This window comes from Lycorma delicatula, chromosome 4, assembly GCF_047948215.1.
Source record: "Lycorma delicatula isolate Av1 chromosome 4, ASM4794821v1, whole genome shotgun sequence".
Classification (NCBI taxonomy): Eukaryota; Metazoa; Arthropoda; class Insecta; order Hemiptera; family Fulgoridae; genus Lycorma; species Lycorma delicatula.
In genome coordinates, this window is record NC_134458.1 from 7982232 (window position 1) to 8003366 (window position 21135).

Below are 21135 nucleotides of genomic sequence, written 5' to 3' on the forward strand. Positions count from 1 at the left end.
CTACTGGCGGACATGTTACACTGTAATAGCTGGAAAGCAAATGACATGTTAAGGATCAAATTTTGCACAAGTGGTACCGACTCTAAGTATGTGTATGTATTAGTCAGTATTAACAACCTTGAAGGTGTGTTATGGTGACAGTGAAGATAATTTTTTACTCGCCCTCATACTATTAACATTTTTCTTCTTCTTTTCACTAATTATAATTCAGTTATATTTTGCAACTGTACAGAACTAACGACTTCAGTTTCAGAAAATAAGTAATTTGATCACAAAAAAGATCGCAGGTATGGTACCAATAAAATTTATTTATGTAGCTGTAGTGTTAGCAGGAGAATTTGACTTCAAATTTCAACCTAACACAGACTGGAACTTTCATGACCGATCAAGAAGCGGTGACAAATAATTCATTCAGAATAATGTTACAGGTTTTGAACACAACTCCAGTTCAGTCCAGATCCAGCAGCACTACACCTTTACAATAAGATCAAGTTTATTGATGTCACCTATAAATTACACCATTCTCTTGACAGGAAGAAGATTTAGCCGACTGTGATATGTAAGATGCAGAGAGGACAAGAGTTATTTGTTTAACATCACCAAATTCATTAAATATTTTCTTAGTTTCAAAACAGATCACAAAATTGGCAAAGCAGATATATATTACTCTTTTTCTTATACTTCTGAATTACTCTGATAGGGCCTTCATGAAGCTTACAAATATGTGATGAAGCACTGTCACGCAAAAGCAGAATGCATTTTGTCAGTTTTCCTGGGTGTCAATCATTAATAAAATTGCTCAGCCTCTTTGGTATTTTACAATATGCTACCATAGTATCCAGAGATACATCTTAGAGGAGGATATAGAAACAGGGTTGCCACATATTTAGATCAAAATATATTTTATACACAAAATATTACGGATAAATATAACTTATACAGTTTGACTCCCCAAAACTATATATTTAGCTTTGGAAAAATAAACAGGAATTAAAATTTCTATCCACCCATTTCACATAGTATATGAGATTAAACATAAAAAATTTGATAACAAAAGTTTACTTTAAGATAACCTTTTGGTAAGTCAAAACTCTCACTACTCAACTACAATGTATGTCATTTGTCAAATTAAACTTTCCTCAAAACAGACCTTCAATTATCTATATGGATTAGAGATATTACAATGAGATAAGATTACTAAAGAAAACAATTTACTAAAGCATATAAATTATTTTTAATAGTAAATAGCAAAAGTAATTTTACAGAAAACCACTAAAATATCACAACAGATTAGCACATAAATAATAATACAATTTATTAATAAAATATACTAACAGTGAGTAACCCCAGCTAAGGTTTGGTAAAACGTTGGAGAATCATAATCACATCCCAATGAAACTGTGCATGGCTCTTTCAATATCCATTTGTTTAATGCTATGCAGTCTCCACTGGCCTTTAGCCAATCTTTAAATTCCTCAAATGTGACCGTATCATGCTGCCAAAACAAAAAAAAAACTTATTTAAGAAGAAGGTTTTTTATTCATCCTCATGATCTGAAAATGTAAACTTTTGCATGATCAGATTCAAAAGGAACTTTTTTATTAATAGTTAAAAGATTTTATTGCAATAAGAATATATGTAATTACAACAAAACAAAAGATTAACACTGAAGAAAATCTAAAGATCAAAAAGTAGGAAACCTTATATCGGCAAGTATGAGTTCACATGAATACTGAATTTGTTCTTATATATCATACAATTTAATAAAAATGTTAATATCTACAAGCGCAACAATTTAGTACCATTTAGATTTGACAACTGAGTAAGTTGTATTTTTGTATATAGTGATATTCTGACAATATTATATACTTCTTTTTTTTTGTAAAAATTGAATTTTGTACACATTAAAAAAAAAAAGATGGAATTAAGCATTGTAATGAGATCAAAATTTTATAAAATCCTTTTGGCATGTCAAATATGAAAAACGAATACGTAGATTGTAAATTACCATGGCTACTGAAGATGATGGAAAGTATCGGATGACCAAGCACGTCAATGACCAATGAAGAAGTAAAAATTAAGGAAAAGATAAAATTTAATTGACGAGTAATGTAGGAATGTTATTGGAGAGGTGGGAGTGGGTACTTCATACAGTTATGCGCTACTTTAAATCACTGATCCAACACATCATAACTGGTTGCATAGCAAGAAGTCTGTGTACGACAACAGAAAAAGTCAGAATATTTTAGAAGTCATATTTGCTTTTCATAATGGAGGAAATGAAATCTGGCCCATAACTTAGTCTGGTTTTTTCGAATTTCAGAACCAGAACAGACATGCAGCAATGATTTTTGCTGTAAGTCAATGGTTTGAATTTGTATATGAATAAGTTAGACGTCATTTTGTACAAATGAAGTGCTTCAGATTTTGCCAGATACATAATCATATGGAAAAAATAGTCGTAGAAGATTAATAATATTAAAATTGAAATGGCCACTGCCATTTTTCAATTTTGAAAACATTAAGATTTACTGATTTCATAGAGAATACCAGATGAACACGTACACCAAATTTTATCAGAATGCTTCAATCTGTTCTTAAGTATGAATTTCTGATAAAAAACCATTAAAAGGCAAACTGACAATAAAGTACAATTAAATAATTTTAAAAATTATTTGTACTTCAATAATTGGAAATTTTGGCTCATTTTAATGTCCTGAATCACTTCTTGAAGTTATGTTATTTATTTATTTACATTATATCTGTACATACACAAACTACGGGTACTGTCCCATGGATCGCACACAACTTCAGGCAGTAACAAATATTAAATTATCACACGAAAACAAAAACATCAATTTCCTTTTTCCATCACAAAAAAAGGAGTAAGGTTTCAAAACCAACATATTTAAAATATACATAAAAAATGTTTATCGCCTAAAAGAAACAATAAAGAAGAATAGTGAGACAGACGTCATTGTAGGTGTAACTTATTACTTGAAATATTTTTGTTTATATTATTTACAAATTGACAAAACATTAGAGACAAGTGTTATCAATACGTTAAAAGAGTCAAAACATTTTTATTAGAAAGACAATTAACAAGCGAATAAAAAATAATATAAAATTTTGCAAATGTACAAATATAACAAATTGAAAGTAGTTCTGTCAAGAGAAAACAAACAATTAATTATAATTTCAATTTTTTTCTAAATAAACTTCAAGTAATTTTTGTTATAACTAGAATAATTTTTTCCAACCAGTTGACTATTTAAAAGAAAAAATATACTTGAAATAATTAAAATATGCATTACAATTCAGTAACAAATAATCATGTTATGTCACCTTGGAAAACTTTACTGGGAAAAATTAATTTATAAGAAAAGCTATTCAAAGACAGAATTAATTGTTAAATAAATATATATAATTCCACGAACAAAAAGAAATTATTCACAAATTTTTAAAAATAGGTCAAAGGATTTCCGGTCACCAATTAACACAAAAATTTCACATCCCCAGAATAGAAATAAAAAAAGACCGCTTTATGAAGTTTTGATTGAAATTTTTGTTTCTTAACATAATAATAAAGTTAAAATCTATATCATTAACAACTTAAAACTTACCTCATAAAATAAGGTAGAAACTTGTTCTGGTACATAGCCGTTTTCTAATGCTTCAACTGTCTTTCGAAATTCATTTTGGTAAATGTTCGTTCCATCATTAGAATACAGACTGAAGACAACTACAAAAAAATTGATTAAATAAATTAACAAGATTATCACAAAAACAACTACACAGTTAAAATTATCCCTAAATTAAAGATACAACTACAAGATATATGAGTAGAGTTTTTTTGAGGGACCAATCAGTCAGCAGGTTTGATGCTATACTTCATAAAAAATAAGCTAAATATAAAATAAACAATTGTAATAGGAGTTTTCTCATTAGATTCACAAATAGCTACACATTTATATACTTAACTGCAAATAGAGGAGGATAAATTATTATAAAAACCTCACATAATGAATGACTAAAAGTGATACTCATTTAAAGGACATTGAAGAAATTTTTATTTAACAATGCACTTCACTTAACTGATAAATTCCTTCCATCATAAAATATGACATTAACAATACATAACTGGCTAATAAAGTATATTTTCATATCCATGTATACCATTATCATTCATAACCATGCATACCTTTCCATTCATGAATAAATGAGTGTTAGTTTTCTTTTTTTACTCTTCCTATGTTTCTTTACATCTAGGATTTTTTTTTTAATTTGTAACCCTTATCTCACTTGTAGATTGTAACTAAAGAAAGACTTTTAAAAACAAACTAAAACTATTTAAATTATAGACCACATATATTATAATTGTCTTTCAGTATAAAACATCATCAAAATTGTGACACATAAAAGCAAGAAAATTACAAACCTTGATAAAAACAATAAATTATTATTAACATCGCTAATGTATGTAAAATACATACATAATATGTACAAAATGTTTTGTTTTTGCAGTCATCATATAATTTTAAAATCACTAGATTCAAAAAATTTACCATGAATAAATTTGTGAATAAAATCATACAAAGAAAATTAAATGACTTACATTTTAGTTTTTCTTCCTCTTTTCCTCGTGTCAAGAGAACAAGCCCACAAAGAAGTTCTTTCCAGGCAATTCCTTTATCTGGTACTCCCCCACAAGCCACAAACAAAAACTGAAAATAACAATGAACAATAGCCTATAAGTGATAAAAATTTTTAATTAAAATTAAGAAACTAAATATGTACAAACAGCATTACAAAAAGAGTTTACCTACAAGCTTTAATCAACGATCTACAGCTATTCTCCTTTTACCAACTTCTATTGTCATAATAAAAAATAAACACTACCTCAAGAAATCCAAAACGTTTAAGCACACATAGTCAATACGACCTAAACGTCATCTATTACAGTCACCCAGTTATTGACAAAGGAAAGCAAATTCCAATTTTTACTCAACCATCTGGCACTTCATTCATTTATGTGTTTGACACAGTCACAGGCACTTTTTAAATTTCATAAAGATTGCAGTGAGGTTCCTTCCAGAATGATGATTTATTAGTAACAATTATTCCAAAAAAAATAAAAAATATAAAATTTCCATTTAAAAAATGTCAACCATTCAAAACAGCTTGAATTGCTAGCCCTCACTCACTGAGTCACCCATTGGTGGGTGCTCTTTATTTATTAATTATTTAAGATTAATATGAATGTAATTACAAACTATTATAGATTAAAATATTCAACTCTATTATTATTTATTTAAGCAATATGCTGACTATTATTATTATTCAAAATACTATTATAGCTTTGAATTTATTTGTTATAAACTTATATGAGTACTATTAAAATTATATCACAAATGAATGTAAATACCATTTCAACTAAACATAAATATTAACAATTTAATTATATTATTGTTCATTTATTCACAATTAAACTTGCTTGTTATTCTGTTGAAATGCAACATTATAGATTGTATCATGTATGTAACTTATTTTAATTGCAAAAATCATATGATTTTTAGTGAGCAGTTCTGTTAAGACTCAGGTTTCATTTCCTCTTTTTTTATTTGTAAAAATAAAAATGTTCACTTTTTTCTTCCTCTTTATAAATTGTCACTCTTTCTTTTACTTTTTATAAATTCTCACTTTTTTTGTTACTCTTATGAATTTTTCTAATGTTCTATTGTAAGTCAGTCTTCTTCCATCCTTCAAAGATTCAACATGTGTTTATTACAAATTTATAATTAATTAATATAATAATGTTATATATATATATATATATATGAATTACAAGTTCAAAGACCATAATAAAAATAATTTATATTATAAACGAAATAAAGACTTATATTTATTTGAATGAACCAGCAAATAAAATATTTAGAATAATTAAACCTAACTGATAATATTGAAACAACACAGCATAGTATTCGACACCAATAATCCACCTAATTCCAGACTGTGGTGAGCATGTCTGCAGGAATAGCTTCCACAGCTGCAGTCATTTAGCACAGGTGATCAAGGACTGAATTTTTTCTTGGAAATGATGTCTTTACATAGCGCCAAAGGAAGAAATCCATTGGCATCAAATTAGTATTTCAAAGTGGTCAAGCAATGGGAGCTTCTCTGTCTATCCAGCCTTCTGGGAGCCTGTTATTGAGCGTAACCTGCATGACTTTTGCATGATGTGGAAGGGGTCTATCCTTATAGAATATTAAGCCCTTCATATTTTCAATCTGCAGGAACACTCTCTAATATGTTTAGGCACACTATGCTTGTAATAGTATGCTTATGGAATAAAAAAGGGCCCAAAAATTTAATTATGCATAGTACTACACCAGACATTCACTTTTAGACAGTTGTGAATGAATTCCACTAATTTCTATGGATTTTCTGAGCCCCATTCTCAACAATTACGGCAATTCAATAAACATGAAATGTTGCATCAGGAAATAAAATAAACTGCAGGTAATTTTCATCACCAAACATGAAGTTTAACATGATTGTTACAAATTGAACTCTTTGTAGTTTATTGTTGTTACACTTAATTTCATGGAGTAGCTACAGTTTATAAGAACAAAGTTTCAATTCCTAGTGAACATCAAGGACAGTTCTTTTAGAAATGTTTAGTTGATGACTGACAATAAAATCTAATCAATTTGGACTTGGCTGAAAAGACAGTAAACTTCTTTCTGAGTATCAGGCACCTGTTTTAGGCCTACCTAGCGAGTGACTTTTTAAAATGCTGCTGGTTTCCCAAAACTATTCATACCTCTTACATATGTTTTTGTAAATTGGAGAATTTTTATGATAAGATTAGTGTATAATTTCTTTGTGCAACAGTCACTGATTTTGTTTCTGTGAACTGGTGCACACACTTTATTATTTTGTGGTAATCCCATGGTACTGAAGCCCAGGCTCATAACACCTTGGCCTATGCGCCAGTCAAATGGAGCTGCTATCTGAAGAAGAATTTGTTTACTAAAACCTAATTTTTTCCACTTCAAGATTACATATATGAGTCCTGCAAAACAAAAACTATATCCATTGTTAAAACCCTAGAGTTCTTTTTCAGACACCTGTACCCACTGAAATGCCAACTGCAAACTGTTCTCAAATGGGATGCAGCTTCAAATAAGCAGAACAAACACTTAAGCCCTCCACAGTAACAGAGCCAACATTTGCCTCCCAGCTCGTAGATATATACAGAAAAGATACAAACTTAAAAAATAACATAGACACTAGAAAGGTCCATATCTTAAAACTTTATGAAATATATAAAACAGATGATAAACTAAATGTAAAGATCCAATTCAAATTTAACATACATTTCAACTGCATTCTAAAAACACATGTGCCTAACTCAAAAAACTACCTACATCAGCCAAGGCCATAATGAAACCAGAAGTACCAGTCACTGAAGATGACCATAAGAGTAAGCAAAAATATTTTGAAATAAAAATGCTGTACTAAATAAATTTGATTGTTATTTTTTTCAGAAGTTCACACTTTTAATGGATAATAGTAATAAAAAAAAATAAATAACTCTTACACATTATATTTTATAAAACAAAATGATTAGTTGATCTCCGATACAAAAGCGAGAAATTTATGATAAAACAATTTCCACAAGCATTCATAACATTCCAGTATAACAATCAGAATAAAAAAATTCTAAATCAATCTTCTTTAACAAAAGAAAATATGTTTGTTTTGTTACTGTACAACAACCTAGATTCCAGTAAAACAAGACAGGAATACAAAGTTGATCAGCTTATCACTGCAAAAATGTGACCTTTTTTGAGGACAAGACTCAATTAAAAAAACAGTTCAACTTTCTTTGCATCATAGAAGCAATGAACACTTAATAACTACATAAAAATAAATAAATAAAAAAATTAATAATTTTTTAACAACACATTTTTGGTTTTGAACTGATCTGATGATCCTATTTTATTTGTATTTTAAATGTAACTGCCTGAAAATAAGATATTACTTAGATACTTTTACTTAAATAAATACAAAATATTAAAAAAACAAAACAAAAAAATACCCTCTTTATCATCTCTATCATTAACCTAACCTAAAAACATATCAATTTTCAGAAAATTGTATTTTATATAAAATTATGGAGAGGCTACAAATCTTTATCTACTTGCTCTTCAATTTTATAACCCTTTGTAAAATCATTGTTCAATAATGTATCTATATTTATACATTTTATATATATTCACTTAATGATAAATACAGCGGCCTCTTTGTAATTTAAAAGAATTTTTTCTCTGTAACCAATACAAGAGTCTTATCATAATGTAACTTTCAGTACAGTAGTATTTTACTTTCTGCTCATTTTAACTTAACAACTATTTTTAAATGGTTAAAAGGGTCTTTTAAAATAATTCATATTTTAGATATTCATAACTATGGTGATTGGAAATAGTAGCATAGATTGATATTTAAATTTATTTTTTTTTAAAGAACCAATTACAAATGGCTCAGTAATAAGTACAGGATGAGTCAAAAGATAAATTAACTTAAATTTTACCCTAAACTTATAACTACTTAACTTTGTTATAATTAAAGAGTTAATGTAATCCTTTAACGGGATAACATTTTTCAATTAAAAACAGTTTTAACCCTTTTTATTAAAAATCACCTCAGCCACCAATGTAATACAATAATGTTTCCATTAGCCCTACATAAGGTTGTTTAAACTTTGATATTGGACTTCCACAAATCTGATTGTTCCATATCTTGTGTTATAACAATTTTTTTTTTTATTTTGTCTACTATAATTACTATTTCATAAACAAATAGCGAAGGAAACATTAATTATACATTTTTAAAAGATTGTCTATAAGTTTCTTATTTCCTTAACCCCTTACCAGGCTTTGATGGAATATTCCAACATAATTGATGTACACGACTAGGGCCTTTGTTGGAATATTCTGATGTCAACCTTTTGTCCGGTTTTAATTCGTTCTCTGTCACAATATTCTGTCATTTTACATAATAGTCTGCAATGATAGATAACACTAGTTATTAACACAGTACAGTGTGGGATTTTCATGTATATTTGATTGTAATCAGCTGACCCGGCTGTAATAGCAACTTGTTTATTTATGGTGTTCTGTGTAGTCTTACTGTGAGAACTATATTTCTTATTATATCATGAAATTCTATAAATGTGTGAGTATAAAAAGATAAAATTGTGTTGTAATATTTTGTGTGTTGGTAAAATGATAAAACTAATTGCATAAATATTTTACACATACATGTGACTGAAATTCTGTGAATGCATGCGTCGTGTAATAAAATACATTTTGCATGCAAAAAAAATTGTTTTTAAATTACATATTAGGTCATTATTAATAAAATACATATATTAAACCAAACAAAAGAACAAGATAATATTTATTTTGGTACAAAAAGGAAACCGGTAAGGGGTTAATCCTAACAAATATGTAATGGCTTTATTTTGCAGCTTATAATATTGTAGACACAACAGATGTTACCTACTCAACAAAAGGAGAGTACAATGTGATGCTTTCTTCTTTTTTTTTTTAAAGTATGTTATATGTACACTTCCAACAGCAAAATCTGCACAAAAACTGTGAAATATAACTTATTTAAATCTATATTATTATTGAAAAAAAATAAATAATTACCTCAGCGACAGCATTTGGTACACCATCACCTAATACTTCTCGGATGAAAACTTTATCCGTAATAACACCATTAGTGGAATGTCTTTTAAAAGCATCTCGTAGACGTTTCAGCTCAGAGTCAGAAACTACAACAAAATAAAATATATATATATATAAACCTTTACTTATTACCTTTTACAAAAAATTTGAAGTGTAATAATTTCCTTCACTATAATTGTAAAACATAGAAAATGATCTCGTTTTGCCAGTTACTTTCCTGTTAATAATTATGGGTATATTTTTATGCATTTATTACAGTAATTTTCTCTCTCAGAAGCAAGTGACATGTTACTTCCTTCGACTCAATTCTATTTCATAAATGGATCTGTCTTCAAAAAAGTGATGTAAAAACCTTTTTTAAGTTAGCTTGAGTGTACACCCAAGTAAAATATATTTAAAAATGACCATTATTATGATAAAGATGAAATGACAATTGAAAATAAAAAATTAGTTTAATATTTTGCATCAGCATATATATTATATAAAAACTTTGCTTTGACATGAAAAAGGAAAAGGAATGGGCTTGCTAAAACGTATCTTCAGAGAAACAGTCCATAAAAGCAGTTTTACTACACATTCCATTAACATTTTTATTTTAAGAATTTTTAAATGTTATAATTTTAACATACTTAGTGCAATTTAATAAATATTTATCAATTAATAAAATATAGTTAACTCTAAATATTTTTCAGTAACAATTACACCTAATATTGTAGCTGATTTATACCTTGCATAAAATATGTTTACAGATTACTTTGATGATAGTAATGAGGCAGTATATGAAATAAAATATGAGATATAAATAGCAATCAATAGACAATAACTTGCCTTTAATTAACTAGAAATAGGTAGTAGTGTAGCAAATGTTATCTCTATGTAAACTAATGAACTGCACTGCTTTGAATGTAAACAATTAATTGAATATTAATTGATATTATATTACAGTTAGTAAAAAATGGACTAAAAGTAATAAATAATTTATTCAGTTAAATGTATATTATTATTTATAAACAATAAAACTTTTTAAAATATATAAATATATACTCGTAACCAAATGATATATTTAAAAAGATTATTAAAACTGCTTCGCATACTAATTTTAACATATCCTTCCATGGCTATTTATGCATATTTTTATGCATTTATTATACAACACTTTTTCTCCAAGAAGCGACAATATTGTTATTTTAAAAGAATCTTTTTTTTTTAATATTGCTCTATCAATATCATAATGAATATTTTTTAAGCATCATATAAATTTTATTATTCAGTCAATAAAAAACACACATAGAATAAAAATAATTATTCCTGACTAATATAACTATTACTTAAAAAATTGGTAACTGGGGAACAATTGTTCTAAAAACATCCAAACTGACAACAAAGATTTACTACAAAATCAAAATCCAATGAATTGGAAAATAATGAAAACACTTACATAATTCCTGGTGGCGTGTTTAAAAAAATGGTGTAATAGGGGTTTTTTGGTCAAAATATCACTAAATATAAAGTATATAAGACTGAAATAATAAAAAAAACAGATCTGAAAGCTAAAATCTTCCTCATGACATTTCTTTAAACCAGTTTAGAATAAGTTATGCTATAACAAAGTACAAAAATAAATTTTCTAGTTTCCCACTTCTATGAAACTGTTTCATAAGTTACTCAAAAACTGTTTTATTTACCAAAACAAACAACTTTTTTGTTTAAAATTTTCTCCTCTTTCATATTAACTATTTTTTGAAATTTTTTTTAATATAATTTTGAATTTTTTTATAAAATTGCAAGTATAACATCAGTTTTTTTAATAAATCAGAAACTGTGCCAGGAATTTTTAAAATTTTGTCAATAAAATGCTCCTATATAAGAAAAATACAGTTAGTTCAACATTTTTAAGAAGTTAAAATCTTTGCAGACTAATTTAAATGGGTAAAGTCAAGTTTATTTCAAAATTTATTTTTTTAATAGTATTAAAGCGTATTTTTATCAACAAAGTTAGGAAGTAGTCAAAAGAAGACTTTTCTTGGCTTTTTGAGGGCAAATTTGAATAACGAGATAAAATTTTACAAGTTTACAGAAGATCATGCTTCAAATTCATGTGCAAGGATAGAATATGACCAGTACAGTCCAAACATAACGTGAAACTAGATAGATTTAAATTAAATATTAACGTAATCCTCTACAGAAAAAATGCACCAACACAAAATTTAATACATTATTTGTTTACGGATAATAATATAAATATGGTTAATTGTCTTTATAACTTGTTTATTTTTATTGGCCTTGTAACACATACAAGTTCCAAAGTTACCGTTACATTAAAAATTGCTTTTGATATTAATTTTTATTTGGCACTTTTCCATTAATTGGTACTACTATTATTTTGATTACTTTTGGTATTAATTAGTTAAATTCTGTAATTATTTTTACTTTTTTCTTTAAAATCAATTTTTTACCAATAAATAGAGCATAAGGAAATAAAAAGTACCATATAAAAAAATTATGTTTGAAGAATGTAATAAATATTCTTGTTGATTTCAAACTAAAATTATTGTTGATTTCAATTATGTTGCTGCCTCATTGAATGGAGGCAATGTACGTAATGCTCTGTTTCTCATAAAAAGGGATGGATTAAATTGTTACTTAATCACTCTCAGTCTTTCTTATTGTCATGATACATGTAAGACCCTAAGGTATACAAAGCACTAATCAAAGTTGCTTTCTCTGAAAAGAATTATGTTTATTATTTAGCCAGAATACAACTGACAAGTAAGATTGAATATAAACTAAAGAGTAAGCCCAGGCTGTGATGATTGTCATTCCTGAGAATGGTTAAACCATTTGCTGGGGTAAATGGCATCTTATGCCTTGTCATCTATAATTATCTGGTCTTGGTAACTAATATACATCAATCACATAGCTAACAAGAATTATGTTCATTACTTAGCCAGAATATAACTCACAAGCAGGATTGAATATAAACTACATAGTAAACCCAGCCTGGGATGACTATCATTCCTGAGAATGGTTAAACCATTTGCTGGGGTGAATGGCATCTTATGCCTTGTCACCTATAATTATCTGGTCTTAGCAACTAATATACATCATTCATATAGCTAACAAGTGGACATTTTTACTGCTATGGTGGCACATTTCTTAAAATTTTCACATTAAGAATATCTTGAAAGAAATAAGTACGTTTGCTCCATTAAAAAAGATAACTGTGAGGTAAAGAAATCCCTGTTTATTAAATAAAATCCCACTTTGATTTAGTTCTAATTTGTTTCAATCAGTCAAGTAAGTACAACAAATACCTCATGTGGCTATAAAAATTAAAAAATGTAACAGGTTCTGGGCTACCTTAGACTACTGTACCAAAAACAAACTACACATCATATGATGGCCAATTTCAATTTTATTACCTGCAGCAAGCAACTACCATAAAAAATATTATTAAATATTAATTTTATTTTTAACATTAATTATGAATACCTCTAATTGTAAAATATCAATTTTAAACAAAGCCTATAAATTATAAACTGGATATAAACATTCACTCACATTTTACAAGATTATATCATTTTATATACTTCAACCCATAAAAACTGAACTAAATATTTTAAAACCTATACTTTCACTAGAGTAACATACAAAAGAAATCAACATCTAATTGTTTTACCACAATAATCTAAACTGCATAAAATCTAAGTAAAATTTAAAGGTTCACATTCTTAAGTAACACCGATCCATTCTATATGTTATTATTTTAATAAATGAATTTTGAAAGGAGATATATATTATAAATACATACAGTTGGCATATGACAATTAAATAAAGAATAAATAAAATGGGTTCTAGAATTCTAACTTGAACTAAAGTAATAGTCTATAAAGATACACAAGAGTTCCTATTAACGTTAAGTTGCAAAACTGAAAACAAATATCTTATTTCTGCAATATTAAACATAATAATTACTTCACCCCTGACATTAGTAATAAGTCACAAAAGATGGAATATTATACGTTCGTAAAACACGACCAAACATTATATACAAAATACATAACTACTGATAAAAATCACAAATTTACAAAATGATTAGCTAGTTTTTGGAAAGAGGAAAACTGGCTTCAAACTTCAAATCTTCAGAAATAAAATGCTACAATTATTCTGAATAACTATTCATACGCGAAAAAATATGACATAATTTTGTTTTAAACTGTATATTATCAACAGTACAGTGATAAGTTTTTTTAATACTCACGCTTTTTAACAGCATCTTCATAGGTTATGAATAAAGCCTTAGAACCTTTACCTCCCATTGTAAGAAAAATTCACTACAATACTGTATCAGCTCACAAATATAAAAAAAAATTCATTTCATAAAGAATTACTCCATAAAACTTTGTCACTTTAACAACACAGTCAATTACAGAGAACAACTTCCTATGAATATGATCTTCCATTTTGAATTAGATCTTAAGCAAAGAAGTTGTTTACTTTCGCCTCATCTTTGTCAAATTATTCAGATAAAACACACGAAATTATATTATTACTAGGTATAAAGAAATAAAATTAAAATATCAGCATTCGAAAAGCATACCAATAATTACAAGTATAATTTAAATGCTTCCTTCATTAATGAAAATTTTCAAGCTTTAACAAAACTCCTTTCATTATATTTAAAATTTAAATCTTTGTTGAAAGTCACAAACATTCAATCATAAAATAACTTCAAGCGGCTACATTGAAGAAAGCAATTTTAAAGAGTGCTAAATAGACCTCAAATCGAACTCTGTTCAGAAAACAATTAAGTATAGATTATTTCCGCTAGATATCACTAGCTACGTATGTACTAGATAAGCACATAAGTAGTCTAAGCTCATAACTATCTAAATCCACTAACTTTATTAATTCTTCAGGAGCCATAAAAAAACACGAATTTGTATTTTAAGATAAAATTTCCGTGTATAAAGCGTCACGGTTTTGTCAGATCTGTAATTATGGTAAACTTTTCTCAAGGGTCCAATGAAATCATAATAGAACATTAGAATGTTAGAAAAATAATTTTGATTTTAATTATTGTATTCTGAACTAGAGATTTTAGTTGTGAAGTTAAGATTACAAGAATATTTATGAAAGGTTCCTTCAAGAGATTATATAAAATGTTTGGCAAATGAAACTAATTGTGATTTAACCCCCCCTAATCGTAACATATTCAAAGAATATGCGAGTATAAAAACAATATTATATTACCATTATGAACATCCATGCTAGTTGATGTATAAGTAAAAATTATATTTTTTTTATATCTATATATTTTTCATATTATTTATTTGAACATCTGTCTAGGATTGTTTTTCATTTGTGATTTCTGAATTTCTTTATGAACACTAAATGGGAACTCAAGAATTGAGAGAACTACTTTACAAAAACTCACAAATTTGCTAGCGGATCACAATTATTGTCAACCACAGTTTTCATTTGACAGCTTACCTAAAACAAACCAGATGGTTCAAAACTGTCAAGAAAAACTGCCAGCAGCTCTTCACATATAAAATATTTATTGAATTTGGTGAAACTGACATGAATAATAATAATAATAAACTGTTCATACTCAATACGGGCTTGATGGGTTTTGTTTAATTAGGCTCTCAATAATGAATATATGTTTTGGGAAAGAAAATATTTGCGGTTCAAAAGATTATATTAAACTGTACTAAATAAATAGTCCCATTACTTACGTCATATATGTTTGAAATTTATTATTGAGAACATAATATTTCTCAAAAGTTAACCTTCATTTTGTTATTTTTTCTTTTTGTAGGAACCTCATCCAATAAAATTCATTATTCATCAGATTTTTATTGCCTGATATTTTATTCTCCTAACAGCTGTGTATGCAGTCACCACTGCTCTATAACTAAGTTCTTCAAATCTCAACTTCTCAAATGCTTTTTGTGTTATAAAAGCAGCAGAAAAGTAAATTCTGAAGTAAAATTTTAAGGAATTTAATAACAAAATAAAATTTATTCCACTCAAGTCCAATAGTATTTCTCTGGTTCTGCATTTCCAAACACTAATCCTAAATAAAAATCCAACATGAAATACAGTAATAATTTATTTTTAAGCCAATTTTCATAAGTAGATATTTTATTCAGATCCTAGAATATATATATATATATTATAGAACTCATCAGGAATGATAGGTTTACTATTACATGAATAAAATAAGCAACTGCTCCAGCATTTCCCCGGAAGGATCTAAAGGAATTAAGGAAAAACTTTAATTAGAGCAACCTGCTCCAATCAAGGTTTTCATTAATTGATAAAGAATTATAGTTTTTCTATCATTTAGATCTAATTTTAAATTTATATGTAAGATTTCACAAAATGTTATCCCAATCAACTGGCTACTCTGTTTGCTGTCTTACTTAAAGTAATGTAATAATTTGTTCACACATTTCATAGTGGTATGATATAAACAATTCCAACCAATCAGCAATCATAGTAATGTATTACCTCCCTGATTATCTAACAATTCTCATTTAATTCCATAATTTCTATAAAAAATGAATTTTATAAGGAAATCTATTAATTAAAAAACTTCTCATAAACCGAAAAAAACAATTCTCATTCATCTTCACAACCAATGCAGTTTATAATATATGAGGGTAAGTCAATTATTATCTGCAATTTACTTATATTTTTGTTTATGTTGGTAGTATTGTCATGTTGCGTAGATGACGCATGCGTGGCTTAATTGTTGTTATGTCTGTGCAGGTTTGATGCTGCTAGGTTAGTTCCATTATCGCTGCCTTGCCGTTAACCATGGCTGCTCTGCTTTCTGTTTGCACCAAAGAAGAGCAACGTTCAGTGATCCGTTTTTTGTGGTCTGAAGGTGTATCAGGGGCCGAAATTCATTGAAGACTTTCAGTACAGTATGGGAACAGAGTGTGGCCAAAACGGAGTGTCTACGAATGGATTGAAACATTCAAAAATGGTTGCACAAGTGTTACACACGATGAAGGAGCCAAACAACTGTTTACCGCCACAAATGAGGAAAACATTGAGCATGCACATGACATGGTTTTCTTAGACAGACAAGTAACTATTGATGAAGTGGCACATCATCTGCAAATTAGTCACGGTTCTGCCTATGAAATCACCCACAACAGACTTGGGTTTCATAAACTCTGTGCAAGATGCGTACCGAAACAACTCACACAGTTGCATAAACAAACGCGCTTGGACATCTGCCAAAAACATTTGGATCACTATGGTAACGAACGGGACATCTTCTTAGACAGAATCATTACTGGTGATGAAACATGGATCTATCATTACGAGCCGGAGAGTAAATGACAGAGTATGGAATGGAAACATCCAAATTCACCCTGCAAAAAAAAGTTCAAGACCCAACAATCCGCAGGGGAACTGATGCTTACAGTTTTTTGGGACTCACAAGGCCCAATACTGGAACATTAGAAGGAAAGGGGCACGACAATAAACAGTGCGCATTACAGTGAGATGCTTACTACCAAGCTGAAGCCTGCGATTCGAAGCAAACGCCGAGGACTGCTGTTGAAAGGCGTTGTGTTGTTGCAGAACAATGCCCGTCCACACACTGCTTCTCACACTGCTGAAATGCTCCAGCAACTCAACTTTCTGCAACTCAAGCTCCAGCAACTCAAGTACTGGCTCATCCTCATATAGTCCTGATCTTGCCCCTTCTGACTACCACTTGTTTGCTCCACTCAAAGAGGCATTAGCGGTGCATTCCTGGCTTCCAGCTCAACCGAAAACATTCTTTTATGAGGGCATCGGGAAGCTTGTGCAACGATGGACCAAGTGTGCTGAAATGCAAGGGGACTATGTTGAAAAATGATGTACATGTAAGTTTCCTATTTAAATTGCAATAAAATTTATAACTACATTGCTGATAATAATTGACTTAGCCTCGTATTATGATATTGCATGTATACTTTATTAGCAGTGTATATATAGTATTATTAAATGAAATATATATCATCAAAACACAGTAAATAGGTAAATTAAAATTACCATAATTATTCTAAGAATCAATTTTCACAGAATCCCGCATTTCAGTTGTATTTAATTCTACAATTATATTAAACTAAATTGTTTTTATTTTTATATATGTATATATATATATATAATATAATATATATGTAGTAGTGGAGATTTGCTGGTTGAAGCACAAACTTTAATGAATTGAATTAATGAACTGTGAAATGTGAGCCTCTATCAAACTGAACTTAATGATTCAAATCAATCAAATGAATAACATTACAAAAATAATAGAATTAAATCTATAATAAATAATATTAAACAAATTTAAAAAATTTCCATTTATTAATATTGAGCTTCCTGTAGGAACTGCATGTGAGGCTAGAGAGGTGAAGTGATGCAAGCACCTCATGTGAGACTAGACCAATCTTCACCATCAACTGGTAACAAACAAGGTGCCCCTGCGACACTGTTTTTTTAGATGCAATGGGGTCCTCTTATAATATCTCTGCAAACAATTGTCCAATTTTCAAAATTCAAACTAAGTATTTGTTAGAAAGTTGAAGGCCAAGTTTTACATGCATCAGGTACACTCTTGATCAAACAGATCATGGTTATTCAAAAATGTTGTTATATCTTCACAACCAATCTAATTTTCAAAATTCAAAATGGGTATAAGCTAGTATAATACAAAATCGCCATGGAATCTAACCAGAACAAAAAATAACTGATATACTCAGAAAAATCAAGTGGCCTGTGTTATGCTGAGACCAGCTTGAACCCGGCAAGCTCCCACAAATGGTCTTTGTAGTGTTTCATGACAGTCCGATAAGAGGTAATACTGGCATCTGATTGAAGATCGAGCCCAATATTGATGAATTTCATGCTTTAGGGGCAGGGTAAATTGGAATGGCATATGCTGCCACTAACATTGTGCGGGTCATAAACTACAAGGAACTACCATAGATAGAGCTGTCGTAGAACTGAGCGCTCGCATCTTTGCCACAATTTATGCCTACGTAGCAATGAGTCGAGTGAGACAATTTAGTTGAGTTGCATGAGACATTGCATGTGTTGCATTTCTAGTTGAGTTGCGTGAGACACTGAGTTTAGACATAGTTGTTTGGATCCCAAAATATTGCTGTATGATTAACAAGATAAAAAGTCTCTCGAGAAACTCAATTGCTTGAGAAATCTGTAAGTTTACATTGGTATACACCAATTAAACAAGTAAATTGAAGTGTTTATAGTTTCCTCATGTAGCTCAATATGTTAAATATGTAAAATGTGTACAGTAAATATCATCTTAAATTTTTTCAGAGCTTCCACCCTCTACCCGCAATCCATCCACTAACTACCCACCATCCATTTACCCACTGTTCATTATCTGCCTACCTACCATTATTATCATTACCTACCTCATCATTATTATCTTACCTACCACCCACCTTTTCTCAGCCCACCTTTTTTATGATGAGGTGGGGGAATACCATTTATATACGCCCCAAAAGGGGCAGTGTCGGATTCGTGACACGTTCCACAAGATGTTATTAAGGTGCATATTTATACCTGCACCCTATTGACTAAACCTAACCACCTCACCAACACCCCTCCCTCACTGGGCCGGTCCTGTAGTTTACGAAGCCCCAGGAGGTCTAAGTAAACATCGAGAACCTGGGAGGTCTAAGTCCTAACCAATGTGGCTTCCGAGCATGGAGGTCGACAACAGATGCAGTGAAAACTGTAACTTGGATGGTGGAGGAAGCCGCAGTCGGAACATGGCGAACAAGAAACATTCCAGCAGTGATATTATTGGACGTACAGAATTCCTTCAACTCCCTGAGCTGGTAGTCGATTTTTACAACGCTCTGAAAGAGAGGAGTTGCGGGGTATCTTAGAAGGATGATCCAGCACATGATGTCGAGCGGAACAGGCACTGGCTGGAGGCCGTACAGAGGCGGATGGCACTCAGGCTGGCATCAGTATATACATCTGTGTCAACTGAAGCCGCACTGACAGTCGCGGGGATATCACCTTTCCAGCAGCTGGCAAGGATACGTTCAAGAGTTGCGGAAGGCGTTGAGAAGAACACAGCTCGAGACGATATGTTCAGAGAGTGGCAGGATAGGGGAAACGAGTTAAGTAAGGGATGAAGGATATACCGCCTGATCAAGGAGATCGAACCATGGGTTGGGAGGGGATTCGAGGAGCTAAATTACTGGTTTACCCAGTTCCTAACTGGCCACGGAGGGTTCCGAGAATACCTCCACAGGAGAAGTAAAGTCGAGGATGATGAATGCACATACTGTAGAGAGACAGACACCCCTGGGCATGTTGTCTTTGAATGCCACAGATGGGATATAGCAAAGCATGAATGTGAGGAAGTGGTTCGTACACTTAACCCTGACAAAGTTGTACAACAGATGCTACACGGAAAAAGTGAATACAATGTCATCAAGGGATTCATTACGAACACGATGCAGGAGAAGGAAAGGGAGACAAGAAGGTAGGAGTTTAACCCTGGTGGAACTCTCACCTGTTCGTGTTACACGGACGGATGGCAATGACAAGACTCGAAAATCACTAATTCCTAAAGCTGGAGAAGACCTCCACTGGTGATGAGGTGAAGACAAGGACCGGAGAGTGGGTGGGTGAAGGACAGTCTCCTGCTGAGCTGTCGTTCGTCTGCGTTGCGTGGATGGGCAACGGTGAGGATGCTTGGGAACTCTGGATCCTCCTCGCTCAAAGGCACCTCCTGGGGCTGTGTAATGCTTAATGCGGGTCTAGCCCCAGGAGGGGGGATTGGTGAAATAAGAGGTTTAGTCAGTAGGGCGCAGGATCATACACACACTCTTAATAACATCTTGCAGAACCTGTTAGTGAGCCCGACACTCAGTACGTAAATGCTATTCCTCCGACTAATCGAAAAAAAAAAGCCTCGGGAGGTGCCTTTGAGGTCGGAGAATCAAGAGTTCCCGTGCATCATCATCGCCCATCCCCGTTAGAGGGGACGCATAATAACTCAGCAGGGGGTTGTCCTACACTCCTTCCCTGTCAGGTCCTTTGTTTCACCTGCATTGCAGGACTTGGACATGCTCATCAGATCCGAGGAAGACCTCTTCTGTTCTGAACTGATGTTAGACAGCTGCCATTTCACTCAATTCTTGATCTTCAGCAGTTAAAATATCAGTTACAAGTTTGGAAACATGCTCCCATTCCTTTTTACCTCTAAGCATGAATCCAAAGGTATTTTCAGGGGTTAGCCAGTTAAGACCCTGACCGAATCTTTCTGCATCCCATCAGGTACACCTAAATATTGTGTTTTCTCCAGGTATCCACTAATCCACAA

At 30.6% G+C, this 21135-nt stretch overlaps 1 protein-coding gene across 4 annotated transcripts in view; it reads right to left on the reverse strand.

Annotated features, from left to right (window-relative positions):
• The window catches only part of Usp32 (Ubiquitin specific protease 32), a 138205-nt gene extending 123979 nt beyond the window's left edge, over positions 1–14226 (reverse strand). For all 4 annotated transcript variants that reach the window (XR_012756017.1, XM_075362252.1, XM_075362251.1 and 1 more), the window contains exons 1-5: positions 14020–14226; positions 9720–9844; positions 4616–4724; positions 3624–3742; positions 1336–1495 (exon numbers count right to left, since the gene is read on the reverse strand). Coding sequence is in view for 3 of the 4 variants with exons in the window: in XM_075362252.1 (XP_075218367.1) it covers positions 1336–1495; positions 3624–3742; positions 4616–4724; positions 9720–9844; positions 14020–14077 (571 nt within the window). In the remaining variant the exon portion in view is untranslated. The remainder of the gene's footprint in view (positions 1–1335; positions 1496–3623; positions 3743–4615; positions 4725–9719; positions 9845–14019) is intronic.
• Positions 14227–21135: the final 6909 nt, after the last annotated feature.